General features: G+C 39.4%; 1 protein-coding gene across 1 annotated transcript in view; it reads right to left on the bottom strand.

Annotated features, from left to right (window-relative positions):
- TDRD12 (tudor domain containing 12) overlaps positions 1 to 11,432 on the bottom strand; it is a 29,556-nt gene extending 18,124 nt beyond the window's left edge. The window contains exons 1-16 of the mRNA XM_087728587.1: positions 11,409 to 11,432; positions 11,166 to 11,321; positions 10,265 to 10,401; positions 9,725 to 9,844; positions 9,284 to 9,339; positions 8,061 to 8,146; positions 7,457 to 7,622; positions 5,825 to 5,907; positions 5,473 to 5,546; positions 4,843 to 4,914; positions 3,750 to 3,816; positions 3,348 to 3,443; positions 2,986 to 3,168; positions 2,159 to 2,315; positions 1,064 to 1,191; positions 279 to 470 (exon numbers count right to left, since the gene is read on the bottom strand). Of these exons, the coding sequence (XP_087584713.1) occupies positions 279 to 470; positions 1,064 to 1,191; positions 2,159 to 2,315; positions 2,986 to 3,168; positions 3,348 to 3,443; positions 3,750 to 3,816; positions 4,843 to 4,914; positions 5,473 to 5,546; positions 5,825 to 5,907; positions 7,457 to 7,622; positions 8,061 to 8,146; positions 9,284 to 9,339; positions 9,725 to 9,844; positions 10,265 to 10,401; positions 11,166 to 11,321; positions 11,409 to 11,432 (1,797 nt within the window). The remainder of the gene's footprint in view (positions 1 to 278; positions 471 to 1,063; positions 1,192 to 2,158; positions 2,316 to 2,985; positions 3,169 to 3,347; positions 3,444 to 3,749; positions 3,817 to 4,842; positions 4,915 to 5,472; positions 5,547 to 5,824; positions 5,908 to 7,456; positions 7,623 to 8,060; positions 8,147 to 9,283; positions 9,340 to 9,724; positions 9,845 to 10,264; positions 10,402 to 11,165; positions 11,322 to 11,408) is intronic.
- Between the last annotated feature and the right edge of the window lie 3,282 nt (positions 11,433 to 14,714).

The following is a 14,714-nucleotide window of genomic DNA, read 5'->3' on the forward strand; positions in this document are numbered from 1 at the left end:
TCCTGAGAGTTAGAATAATTACTCAGTGGAACAGAAGTTGCCTCCAGAAGCTGTGAATGCCCCAACACTGGAAGTCTTTAAGAAGATGCTGGATAGCCATTTGTCTGAAATGGTATAGAGTTTCCTGCCTAGGCAGGGGGTTCGACTAGAAGACCTCCAAGGTCCCTTCCAACTCGTTATTGTATTACTAAGAGCCATCTCAAGAAGCTGCCTGTGGTGCATTCGCCAAATCAAAACCTATTATAGATACATGAAAAAGATATTAAAAAACATTTTACCTGTTGCACTTTCCCATATATGGCAGCTTCTTCCATGGAGGTGATTACAATATATGGATCACTCATGAATTCTTTTGTTAAAACCTCTACGTTTTTGTCCCAGTGGTTTCCAACAGCAACGATTTGCTGAGGTGCAAACTCCTTTTCTTCAACGCTCAAGTTAGATTTGTAGTATTGTAAAATAGCAAGTATCTGTAAACAGGGATTAAAGCTTCCTCGTTATCTTCTGTCTTTCCAACACAGAATTGCTATACAGGAGATTTATGAATAGAAATGACGGGACAAGAAAGTAACTTCTTACTAGCTGCTCTTTTGAAATGAATTAGGATTATGGTTTATGTATTGTTATATCCATACTTGTTCTGTTTTCCTTTCCTTTCCATTCCATTCCATCACATTCAAGCTTTCTGCGCACCAATGAAATGTTTTATTTATAGGAAGTAGCATAAAAACACAGCTGATTTTTTTTGTGGGGGGGGGAGGGGAAAATATTTTCTTTCACTTAAGAGCTGTGGTTGCGCAGTGGTTAGAGTGCAGTACTGCAGACTACTTCTGCTGACTGCTGGCTCCCAGCAGTTCAAATCTCACCAGGCTCAGGGTTGACTCAGCCTTCCATCCTTCCAAGATGGATATAATGAGGACCCAGATTGTTGGGGGCCAATAGGCTGACTTTATAAACTGCTTAGAGAGGGCTGTAAAGCACTGTGAAGCGGTATATAAGTTTAAGCGGTGTTGCTATTATTCCTTCATCAGAGGCCAAAAAGTGCTTTCGAACCCAAACTCACCTGCTCCTTTGCATCAGAGAACAATACATCAACCTCATCAAACACCAGGTGACACAACCTAAGGAAGAGTAAACTATGATGCTCGAGCAGTCGCAAAAAGCTAGGTGGGGTTGTTACCAGGATTTCACCTGTCAAATGAAAAGGAATGCATCACTGGTACGAGCTCATTGGCTTCGAAAGGGAAAATAAAACATTATTAACTTAATGGCTCAAATACATTGACACTAACTGGTATCTCTGAAGGGCACTCTAGCCTGGAGAAAATGGGAAATCTGAGGTAATTTGTTATGATTTATGGCTTATAGTTATGTCTTAGAGCCGAGGTGGCGCAGTGGTTAGGGTGCAGTACTGCAGGCCACTTTAGCTGACTGTTATCTGCAGTTCAGTGGTTCAAATCTCACCGGCTCAAGGTTGACTCAGCCTTCCATCCTTCCGAGGTGGGTGAAATGAGGACCCGGACTATGGGGGCAATTTGCTGACTCAATTTGCTAAAAATCTGTAAACCGCTTAAGCGGTATATAAGTCTAATAAATAAATAAATAACTGCTAGCTGCAGTTCGATTCTCAGCAGGCTTGAGGCTGACTCAGCCTCCCATCCTTCCGAGGTGGGTAAAATGAGGACCCAGATTGTTGGGGCCAAGAAGCTGACTCTGTAAGCCGCTTAGAGAGGGCTGTAAAAGCGGTATATAAATCTAAGCGCTAATGCTTTTACAAACCTCATCACCTGAAACCAAGAAAGCTTTCATTTGTTTTGGCTATCGATATGGCCAGAGTTTCACCGCCACAAAGGAGGCCAGAGTTTCTGTTGCTAAGCAAGACAGTTGTTGCCTCCAATTTTACCTTTCTTGCCACAATTAAGTGAATCGCTGCCGGCTGTTAAGCTAGTAACACGGTTGCTAAGCAAATCTAACTTCCCCATTGACTTTGCTTGTCAGGTCGCAAAAGGGGAATCACATAACCCTGGGACGCTGCAACCGTTATAAGCATTATTCTAAAATTCTACGCCTCCTGCTTGGGATAGCCTTCATATTTTTGTCCTGATTTTAGCTGCTCATTCCTTCCCGTGGGCAATACAATTAATCACGTTTTGCTTACATCCTCTTGGAATTCTTAGACTCTTGATTTCTTCCTTATTCATTCCCAGGAAAAGCAACATTGGGTGGAGAGGCCTCGAGCAATAGCTGTACATTTTCAGGAGCTCAAATACCAGTTCTGCTTTCTTCTGGCCAGAGCATATGATTAATGCTACTGGCTACATATACAAAACATTATACAGAGATGGATCAGACATAGGTTTATCATACCTCTTAAAAAAGTAAGTTGATTAGCCATTACAAACAATACAAACTTTTGCAGAGACCCAAACATTTTACAAGAATAACACGGCGTTTTTTTTAAATTTATTGCTATCTTTAAATCACTGTCGCCTTTACAAAATGATTCCTTCTATATAAAGAATAAAGAATCTATATATATAAAAACGTGTGTATGTGTTCCAACATAACTCTGGACACTCTGGAAACAAATACTGTAAGGGTAAGACACCCCTAACACCCCTCGAGGTGTGTGTTCTGTTAAGATACAGACTGTTGTGCCTTAAAATGGTTTCTACTGTACTGCCATAAAATGGCTTCTACTGTACAACACAGCAGAGTTGCCATGGTAATGGCTTCACAGTATTCCACAAGGGGGCTCCTCTGTAGTTAGGGGGGAAATCCAACATTAGAAATTATATTTGGTCTAGACATTTTCCTCCTATAAATAAATACCCAACGTCGTTTTATCAACTAGTTTCATTAAAAAAAAATGCATGTTCAAAAATGCAACAGGAGTAGGAACAATAATAACCTAACTGTAGCCCATTTTAAGAACTTGTCAGAAGTTAAGGCAATTGTGAAGCATTAATTGAATATTTCACTTACACCCTGTCTAGCTGATAACGATATGTAGCAATTTTTTGACTGCAAAAATGTAATGATTGGCAGAAGATATGAAAGTGGGTTACTTTCGGAAGAGATAATAAGCGAATCATATCCACGTGCTATTGCAGGCCAGGAATAAGACTGTACATGACTAGGTCCTTGGAATTGCTTTCTTAAAAGCTCCTTTCAGAAAAGAAACACAGAATAATTGGTTAGAATTAGATTTTGCTTGCAAGAAACAGAACAGAATAGAACACTTTATTTAACCAAGTGTAATTAGGCATACAGGAAATTTTCTCTGGTGCACCTCTCAATGTACTTGCAAAGCAATGGAGTAATAACAATCATAATAATGATACTACCTTTTTTAAAGCTGGAAACAGTGGTGCGGTTTCAAGAGATAAACACGGTTCAATTTTATTACTCAGCACAACAGGAAGACATGTAGTGATATTCAGCTTAGGCTCCTAAAAAGAAACCAATGAAAGACAAAAAGGCCATATGCAACTTTCTTAATGTTCAACCTGACACAAATGTTTTCTAGTTTGTTTATTTTATTTTTCTTCACAAAATAAACAAAAGCACCCAAGGAATGAAGGCAAATATACGTGTCCCAGGATAATTGGATAATTGGATCTTGCAACAAACTTCTAAGAATATGTATATCTGAAGCTTCAATGCCTTCATTAAAACATTTCTCATTTCAGAAAGAAATTAATTTGTTCACACAAATTAAAACATTAAAAGTTAAATCTACTTGTTGCTTCAATTACCTCAGTTTCTTGTCCGGTGGCAATTTTGAGAGGATCAGGGTTTAAAAACTGCAGAAGCCTGAAAACACACAAGTTGACTTTTCAAGTATCCGTTAAAAGTTCATTCATCCAGCCTTTGTTTTTCTCTAAGTTTTGCAAAGAGTTGAGGGCCAAATATAAAACTTCTTGCTGTTTTGGGTTGAAGGATTAACATTTCCTGGTTCATTTACTTAACAAATTTTGGCCCCAAATCTCAGCAATCCAAATCCCAAATTAGACTGTTTCTTTTAAACTAATGTTAGATGTTATAAACAGATTTATTCCACTATTAAAACACATCCAGTCTCCTGACAATGTAACTTTTTTTTGTTTACCACATTTAATTCCTTATATTAAAAAGTTTGTGGTAGGAACTGAACTGCTGTTTAGCAACAATGTATATTGTTTGAAATAAACAGGACATGGATCACCCCACGGCTTGAGGATTAACCCCAATATTCCAGTTTAGTATACTTTTCCAGTAGTTTAATATCCGAAAAATATAACTAACAAAGGTATTGATCAACTCACCATTAAGAAGCATGTTTATTTATTTATTTTAACTGGTAAGCTTTCTATTTTTTTCACGGATAAATTTCACTACTTCTCTTTGATTTTGGAAAGGCTGAAGAAGCATTTGTATCCTTCTGGTTGCTTTTTGAGCCTCTCCAAGGAATAATTCAGAGAAAAAGGGGTACCTTTTCCCAAGTGTAATGGAGTACAAAATATTGCTTTTCTGAAATTCAGGGAGCTCAATTTTTTTTTTTGAAGCATGTCTTGTCATTGTGGTCAAGATTGTGCTGTTGTGGGAAAATTAAGAATTGCTGGCAATCACACATTTCAGCTAAATATTAAGGCCAGCTCAAATTAGAGTCTCCTAGTTGTAATAACAAGACAACTTCGTTTTTCGAAAGTGATGCAGTACCAACAGTGTCCTTTCCTGAAACACGCAGAATCAGACCTATTTCAAGGAAGAGCTGCAAATGCGCCTGCCTGTTCTTTATAGAAAGCACATTAATTGCCTGGACTTCATAAATATTGGCTGTCATGATGAGAAAAAGCTTACTTCACCCCAAGGTTCTTTTCGTGGAGATCCTTCTCCTCTTCCTGGATTTTGGTACTTGTGTTGGGCAAGTTGCTAAAACGAAGCACAACTGTTTGAGAAAATCTTAGCAAGATCTGTAAACGTAACGGCCGAGAGATTGCACACAAGAATCAGGAATCTTTCTAAATTCTGAGAGTCTTATTCTCCCTGAAAAACAGCATGGGGAGAAGTGGGAACGTGTCCTCTGCTCACAGGGTTGGTTTTTTTTTTGGGGGGGGGGGGGATCCCAGCTAATTATGAAAAATGCAAATAGAAACAGACCTGAGTATTTTATGGCTGCGGGGCCACATCTGGCCATTTGGTTGTCTGGACCATGTGAGGGCAATTGGAAATTATAAACCAAATCCAGGAGCAGCCTCAGGAGGCGGCAGCAGCAGTCACTCTGTGACGGGATACGGGCTCGGCCACCCACCACCAACTTGGTTGAAGCAAGGCCTTGTGGGCGAGTGGGTGCCCACAGCTCTCCACAACAGCCCCAGTTACTCATTCATTTTGCTCTAGAATTTCAACCATTTTCTATATATATATATTTTTAAAATAGACTCTTACCAGTAGTGAAACAGAAACGAAATACAAAAATTTAAAATATACCTGACTGTTTGCATGTCTGTTGGCACAGAAAAAGTTATTCCTTGCTTCAAAGTGGAAACAGGTACCATTATATCCTAAGCAGGAAAATAAAGGAATCTTATATTTTTATTCAGGACACTACAAACAGGGCCGTGTCTATGTTTGTTAACTGAATGCATTTCACTACAGAATAAAAAGCAGCTAAATACTAGATATGTGCTATCATCTCCTGCATAACCTGTACATGTTTATTTAGAATAAACCATTCAAATTTTGAATGGACCTCCCCCCTCCCAGGTTTTGGATGTTTTAACAATCCAGCAATGCTTGAAATTTAAAAACCAAGAAAAAAAAGGATGTATTTAGTACTTACAGGCTGTTTTGTCTTATGTAAGTTAGTTTCTGGGAAATGTGTAAACTCTGCTTTCTCAGAATTATCACAAACAGGAGCAGCACCTAAAAGAAACGTACAAGGGACTTTTTACTAAAACGCTTAAAATACATCTTTTGAAGGCCATGCCCTGGAAATAAAATAATAAAAAATAAAATTAAAAGTACAGTTTTCATTTATATAAGCAGCCATCTCGTATAGGGACTCTGGGTGGGCTACCGCGGGTAAAAACAATACAAAATATAGAATATAGCACACTCTAGAACTCCCAAGTTTGGTTTAGTAGTAAACGTTGGTCTAATTCAGTGTCCAGTGAACCAAAGTATGCCCCTTCGTTTTTTCTCTCTTTTTGATTGGGAATAATTCATGGTAGATACTCGAGTGCAGGGATGTCAAACTGTATTTCTTCGAGGGCTGGATCACCGTTGTAGTTCTCCCCTGCAAGCCGGCCAATGCAGAGGGAGGGGAGACAGGATGAACACTTCCTGCAGCACCCTGCCAGCCAGAACATGGCATGTGGCGGTCGTATGAGGGCCACCGTGTACCCCATTTTGACTGGCAGGGTGCTGGAGGCCATCCAGGCATAAAACAGGGTGTGGGCTCCACCGCGTGAGACTCCCTACACCCCGTTTTGACTGCCAGAGGCACCGCAGGTCGGTCCTTTGCCAGATTTAAGCACCCGGTGGGCCGGATCCAGCCAGTGGGCTTTGAGTTTGACATCTCTGTTCTAGTATAGGCTGTAAACATAGGGACAACTCCAAGCACCTGTCATTTATCTTTCTGTGTTTTGCTTTTTTTTTTTTAACAACTCCGCAGCCAAACATTGCTGTAGCCAGGAAGAAATCAGCCACCTTCACCTGGTTTTCTGCAGCTTCTTCAGCCCTGAAAGGCACAGTGACAGTGCCTCCTTCACCTCCCAGACTCATTGCCCTGCCAGTTTCATCCCTGCTACTGCATCTAACCATAAAACATTGGAATAGCCTGCTAGCCCATTTCTCGTAGTTGGGCCATCCTGCATCTAGTGTGCAGGCAGAGTGTGTTCCAGAAGAGGCTTCATCTCAACTGCTCTCACCACTGACCTACCTTTTTCGCTCAAAAAAGAGGCTGAAAGTCTGGGTGCGTCTTGTACACCGAATACAGCATTTTTGCCTCCTGAAACTCCGCCCCCTTTACCAAAATGGCAGTGCAGAGCCTTTAGGAGCCTTGCAGAGTGCTCCTGGAGGCTGGGGAGGGCAGAAATGAGGGGAAAATGTGCCGGGTTTTTTGCTCAATCCCCCCCCCCCCCCCCCGAGCACTCTATAAGCCTTCTAAAGACTATGCATGCAATTTTTTTGGGCAAAAAAACAGGCCCGTTTTCACAAAAAAACAGGCCGTTTTTTTGCTTGTTTTTTTTGGGGGGTGGACACCCCCCAGTAGCACTCTACAAGCCTCCTAAAGGCTATTCATGCCTTTTTTTGAAAAACAATGGGCCTGTTTCCTTGAAAAATGGGCCATTTTTGGAAGGTCTGCAGAGTGCGAACACTTTTTAAACAAAATTTGCCTCTTCAAAACCTTGGTGCATCTTATACTCCAAAAAATATGATATTACTTGAGGGACCGATTTCTCATGCTCACCCATCTCAGAAATCTTAGATTCTTGCAGTAACGTTGGCCACAGCAGCATTACAGGATTCTTCTCCTCTGAAAGACATTTGGCACCTTCTGAACCTCGTTTCTGGTTTGTTTTACTGAGTTCATAGTAAGCAAAGTTCTTTGCAACAAGATCATCGTTCACACACACCTGGGACAAAAGCAATGTTTGGCATATGAAGGTTAAAGAGGAGGATAAATTAAAATACACCAGAGTTTTCAAGGATATATATTAGGAATGACATAATTAAGTAATGAGGCATCTCTAGCGTTTAAGGAGTTTTGTCAAAATAGAAATATCACATTAAGAGCAGCAGAAATGGGCACTGCAATATTAATCTGAACTGTATTAATTGTCCTCTAGTTGTTTTAACAGCTAAGGGTCTCTGTATGAAGAACTTTGAAACAGATTTTTAGACCTCAATTCACAGAGCAACGATAATGTAATTCTATTCCAATACTGCAGCACAAACCTGACTATAAGCACAGAGTAGAAGGGTGAATTGTTTTCCACTCTGCTGCACAGGATTAAGATGGCAAGCAAGCCAACACTCAATTAAAAAGATTGTATGTAATTTGTAAATATTACCTTTTCATCACTTATTGTGACATAAAGATAGACAGCAAAATTATCCTCTTCAACAGCACATAACTTGGCCTCCACTTGAGTGGCTGCTATGATTAAAATGAGGCTTATTAGATTACTATAGCAGTGTTGTTGTTGTTTTAAAATCAGTTCTTTATACTGGACAGTGACCAAAGTACAAGCAGTTCTCGATTTACAACCGACCTTTCATTAACAACCATTTGAAGTTATGATGGCATTGCAACAAGCGTTTTATGACTGGTCCTTGAAGTTCTGACTGTCACGGCGTTCCCGGGTTACTGATTGTGTTTCGGGAACTTGGCAACCCGCATGTACAGGCAGTCCTTGACTTACGACCACAATTGAGCCCAACATTTCTGTTGTTGAGTGGGTTTTGCCCCATTTTACGACCTTTCTTGCCACAGCTATCTGCAGTTTCACTGCAGTTCGTAAGTCAGTAACCTGGTAAAGTGAATCCGCCTTCCCCGTTGACTTTGCTTGTCAGGAGGAGGCAAAAGGAGATCACATGACCTTGGGACACAGCAAAGGCCATCAGTATGAACCAGCTTCCCAGCAGCTGAATTTTGATCACATGATCATGGGGGCTCTGCAAAGGTCATAACTGTGAAAAACAGCCATTAAGTCACATTTTTCAGTGCAGTTGTAACTTTGAACAGTTACTAAATGAACTGCTATAAGTCAAACACTACCTCTGCTTACAATGGCTGTAGGCCATGGGGACTGAGGAGGAGGGGGCAGTTTATGAGGTAATAATTTGTGTCCAAAATATATATTTGCTTGCTTATCTATGGAGATTTTCAGTCATCCAGGTCATAGTTGTCCCAAAGGTGTGGGTTTTTTTTCTCCAAGAAGCAACTGGACTTTCTGGTTTTTATTTGAAGGCGTTTCACTTCCCACCCAAGAAGCTTCTTCAGCTCTTCAGAAGAGAAGCAGCTTCTTGGATCAGAAGCGAAACATCTTCAAAGAAAAACCAGAAACTCCAGTTGCCTCTGGAAAAAGCATCTTTGGGACATTTCCTTGCTTAGATTTAAAAAGAGGAATGGATGTTGTTACAAAAATGAATTCTGTACAACTCTCAATTTACAAATATACGTCTCCTAAAGCCATTATTTCATGACAGTTTTATAAAATAGACAATAAAATATGACAATATAAATTGTCATATAACTGAAATTATACAAGAGGCTATTCTAGTTTTTCTTTACCATTCAGGAGGTTTTGGAAATACTGGATAGCTGCAACATCCCATGTGTTAGCAGGCCTAGAAAGAAACACGAGGCTTTTTAAATGTATTATACTACAGCAAAATAAACAGGAAACATTCAAAACTCCGGCAAATGGCATTTGTAAAAGCAGGTATACAACAATAAAATTTTGTTGACTGTAAAGTTATTTTTTACTGGTTAATTTTCATCCCACCTTTATTATTTTTATAAACAATCAATGGCAGTAAAGATACCTAATACTCTTCCTCCTATTTTCCCCACAACCCCCACAACTCAACCCCACTAACGCGTAGGAGAGTTTGGCTAAGAGAGAGGGACTGGCCCAAAGTCACCCAGCAGTTAGGCAGAAAAGATCCTCCCTGAAGTTAGTGGAAGGACTTCTTAGAATATTTAACATCATCTCTCAGCAGCCATACTTACACTATCTCTGCATTGTCATTGTTATAGTTGACACGCAGTGTAAGTGGTTTGACGCAGTACAACCTAAACTTTGTAGCTCTATAAGGCAGTCTCATAAACGATTTTACGACCACACAGATCCTGAAAGAAAATAGATTTCACAACACACAAAGTTCTACCAATAATTTTCATAGATTTAGTGTTCAAAACTGCAGATTGTAACTTCTATTTACAAAAAAGCGCTGCTGCTTTATAGCCAAAACCAGTGACCTGAAAAATGAGCATAAACTTGTATTCTTCAAACCCTTCTGACAATCCAGTTCTGTTCTCATTTCTTAAATTTACAAACCAGTCAACCCAAGTTTTCTAAAAAAAAAATCCTAGGCTTTAAATGAATCCAAAAATGTCCAACTATGTCTATATTAACTTATCAGCTGGATCAAACCAATACAGCAGGGCCATTGCCCATATCATTGGGCAGATAGGTAACAGTATGATCAAAATGTTTCAATTCTTGGTCCAATCCTTTGCTGGATGATTTTACAGATTATAAACACATACTTTTTAGTGTTCACAGGAACAGTTTTGGCATAGTCCACAAGGAAACATTCTGCAATGTAATAATCCGTATACGATATGATTGAATTAACAACAGCTCTGCACCAAGATTTCAGTTCCTCACAGTAAACAGCACAAACCTAAGAAAGATATATAAATAAATGTTAAATGTTATACAATCTATGTTGTTTTTTGATAAGATAATTGGCAGAGTAAATACATGTGTAATAGAATATGTGTCGGACATGTGTAATAGAATATCTATCGGACAGGAATTGGAGATTTCTATATTCTTCCACAGATATATAAATTATTTATTTAAATCATCATCTTCCTAGCATTTTTCTACAAATGCAGTCTCTGCAAGCGTTGATCCATTGGTTGCAACAGAAATGGATTTACTGGCTTGTCATAGGACCTGATCCTGGGCTGAGAAAACATGAGTGTCCCAAAATTATTCAGCTGGCTTTCATACCAAAATCAATTATTTAAATATTATTTTAGCATAAGACTTTTGCAAAAGATATGCCTATTTCCTTGTTTTCTATCCAAGATTAAGACGGTACGATGCATTTTCTACTGTCATAAAAAGCAAATCTTACATCCTAATATTAACAAGCCTAACTTTAATATTTTCTTTCCCCCCACCATAAGAAAAGCTTTCTTAGCCCTTATCTTACCACCTCACTGTCATTATTATGATCAAAGATTCCAGAATTATTTGTCCAATATTTATTATTACAAATGCACGTGACACTGCAGGTTAAGTATTTTTGGAAGGCTTATTATCTTTAAACATATGAACAACGGGAAGGAAGGAAGGAAGGAAGCAAGCAAGCAAGCAAGCAAGCTAGCTTTATTTTTCTCCCAGATATAGCCAAACAAATCAGATTGAGAAAATCACCTGTCCCTCTTCTAGTGCAAAAGGCTTGGCATCCACACATCGATAATGTTTGTTATAGAATTGATTCATTTCAGTCTGAAGTGTTTCATATTCCATTTCATTGTCTACAAATTTTCTGTCAATTATGTAGACCCAAAAGCAATCTGGATTTTCAACCTAGGTAAGTATGACAAAACCCATATTAAAATACATTCACATAGCCCCAAATGTATTTTTTAATATACGGAATGTTAATCACAATACCTTCAGTATTATGACTTCTATCATTTTTTCCCTCCAATGATTTTTTTCATCTAAGGAGAATTGCAAGCTTTACCAGCACTTCTGAAAAGGCAACAGATCATCAATCAAACTTTCACCAAATGAAAATATTACTGAAGTAATTTTGAAGCTGAAATGACCAAGACACAATTTTAGAAAATGTGTACATAAAATTTCAATAAGTCTTGAAAAAAGTGACAAAGAGGAGAGAAACTAGAATAATTTCAACAGTTCTGCTGGTAGGGTCCTCTAAATCTATTTGATATAAACTCAAACAGGGCACCTGAAGCTGGCCTTAACCAGTGGCCTCCAACCTTTTGGGCATCAGGGATCCGTTCCGTGGAGGGGACATGATTTCATATGCTGCCTGCATCCTATTGATGGAGTTTCACTTGTTTGTGCGGCCCAGTTTCTTGCATGCCGTGGACGGGTGGTGGTTCATTGCGCGAGGGTTGGGGACCCCTGGTATAAACCACTACATACAGTGGGTTTGCTCATACCTCATTCTAAGCTAACACCTCTCCCCCTCAAAAGCACATTATGACTTAACATAATAAACCAAGCCATTTGGCTATTAGCCATGATTTACAGTTTAGTTTGAAATTACAAGGGCATTTGCAACTTATTTTGCAAGATTAACAAAATAATGGTTTGAAATTACAATCTAATTCTGATTTATTATGCAAGGCATATTAAGAAAATAATGATTTAACAGATACAAAAACTGCCAATAAAATAAATGTGAGCATCTATTGACAGAATTGCAACATAAATTGTAACTCTTGTCTTGTCAGCAGTGCAAACGGATTTCTCAATTTGAGCCTGTGTTTCCTAGGTGGGCAACTTGTAGTCCCAGATTCCTTTTATGCTAGGCCAGCCTTTAATCACACCTGCTAAAAGCCAGCGGCATCCTTTTCTACCATTTTGAAATGAGAGGTGTTTTTTTTTAAAATCTATCTTGTAGCATTTATCACTGCAAATGCAGCTCCCCCAATTCTGTGTTAAATAAAAAGTGTTCACTTCACAATACTGTTCAGCTGGCCCCTGCAGCTCTCCCCCCTCCAGATAGATATAGCTCTTCCCAAATTTTTAAGCTGCTTTTTTTCTTTCCAAGGAACTTCATTTCCCCATTTCACTTACAGCTGTTCAGATTTGGGGTGTGTGTGGGGAAAAGTGCTATCCAGAAATGGCACCAGGGGAACTTTCCAGAGAATCCAGAACAGAGGGCTAATTGGAAAATCAGGGAAATAAAATATTTTTTAAAATGGAATGAAATTACAATAAAACAAAGGAACCCAGGGAATCCAGAGCAGGCAACTAGCGGGAAATCAAGAAAAAATAAATTTAAATTAAAGGCAAAATTTAAATTAAAAGTCAAAAAGCCAAGTTACTTCCAATTGGATGGCTCCCACATTTTAACAATTAAAACAAGTAAATGCCACCAAGCATGTAGGATTTAGGTGTCTTTAGGACTCTTTAGAGATGGATTTTTTAAAAATCTTTTTTCCATCTTGCTTCCTCAATTGTAAAATCAGGGAAATATTTTTAAAAATGGGAGCGAAATGACAATAAAGCAAAGGAACACCCGGGGAATCCAGAGCAGGCAGCTAAGTGGGAAATCAAGAAAAATAAATTAAAGGCAAAATTTAAATGAAAAGGCAAGAAGCCAAGTTACTCCCTTCCCAAGAGTGAGGCCAATTGGAGGGCACCCACATTTAAACAATTAAACAAGCAAACGCCACCAAGCATGTAGGAAATAGGAGTTTACAACTCTTTAAAATCATGGTTTTAATACGACGGAGACTGATTTTGGGTTTTTAAATCCTTTATCTAAGACGAGAACCTCGCAGGGCTGAAGACCAACCGACACACAAATTGTATTATTATCATTATTGCCTTTCCACCCACCATCATCATTAATCCCCCCCCCCAAAGCAAGCGCAGCCTAGACGCTGGCTTTTAACCTAAGAGGGCTCCTCCCGTTTGGGGAGGACGAGGGCGACTTGCTGGGAGACAACGGCCAAGGCCTGAGGCCTCCCGTCCCGCCGCCCGACCCTCCGCGCCTTCCTCGGCTACTCCCTCCGCCCGCCTCCCCGCACGAGGCTCCCGCCAAAGGCGCCATTCGAACCCACCCGCGCATGCTCACTTGCGCCCTCCGTGCCGACGCGGCCTGACGCACGCCCACTTACCCCGCCTTGCCTCCTTAAAGGCGTGTCGACGGCGTGTTACGCATGCGCCAGCATCCTCCCCAGTTCTGCCTTCGGGTTTGGGCCGGCGCGCGGTGCGTCTGCGCAGAACCGGAAGTTTTATTTCTATTTATTTATCTTTTTATTTCTCAAAGGAAAAAAAAAAGACTGGTTCCTGCCGTTATAAATAAAATACGTAGCAAAAAGTGATCTAAAGGAAAACATACATCTTATGCGTAGGAAGACACGTGTACTAAAGATAAAATGCCCTTTTATATAGACATGGCAGGACAAGAAAGGATGGATGGAAACTAACTAAAGAGAGAAGCAATCTGGAATTAAGGAGAAACTTCCTAACAGTGAAAACAATTAAACAGTGGAACAGCTTGCCACCAGAAATTGTGGGCGACCAACTTGCCTACTGTCCCTGTCCTACTGTCTCCATTTATTCGTACCCATTTACTGTGTTCATACTTAAGTTTATACTTACACCTGTTATCTTTTACATGTTTGACAACTAAATAAAAATAAATTAGTATTATAGGTTCTCCTGCTTGAGCAGGGGGCTGGACTAGAAGACCTCCAAGATCCCTTCCAGAGTCTATTCTGTTCTAGTCTAGTCTAGAATTCATTGTAGGTAGTTATAGATAAAGAAATGTCTGTTTTAAGCATGTGAAAAGGAAGGATTGCATAGGAGGAAGATGTTCATATGATTGACTAGGAAGGATTGTAATAAGCTAACATATTCCATTCTATTAAAATTAATTTACCAAATCTTTAAAAAAAACATAAAAAGGGAGACAGGAGCAGCCCATTGCAGCTACAACCCAAAGTTACTTGACAACCATGGGTTAAATAAATATATGTTTTTGGGCTCCATTGATTGTCAGGCATTTTTTGTTGGATTTCTGTTTGTTATTGGATTCCCCTGTTTTATTGGATACATTGGGCACTAACTATGGGAAAAGAAGTCATCAGATCTTTTAGATATGTACTACTAAGAAACATTGTCAATGTTTTATGGCCCTGGGTGTAATGATTGTCTTGCACAGTCTGCGTTTCCACCCCGATATATTTAGAAAATAAAAAATCCAGTTAGTTC

Source organism: Thamnophis sirtalis, unplaced genomic scaffold, assembly GCF_051295495.1.
Source record: "Thamnophis sirtalis isolate CommonGarterSnake01/CBP01778 unplaced genomic scaffold, rThaSir2_p1.2 scaffold_14, whole genome shotgun sequence".
Lineage (NCBI taxonomy): Eukaryota > Metazoa > Chordata > Lepidosauria > Squamata > Natricidae > Thamnophis > Thamnophis sirtalis.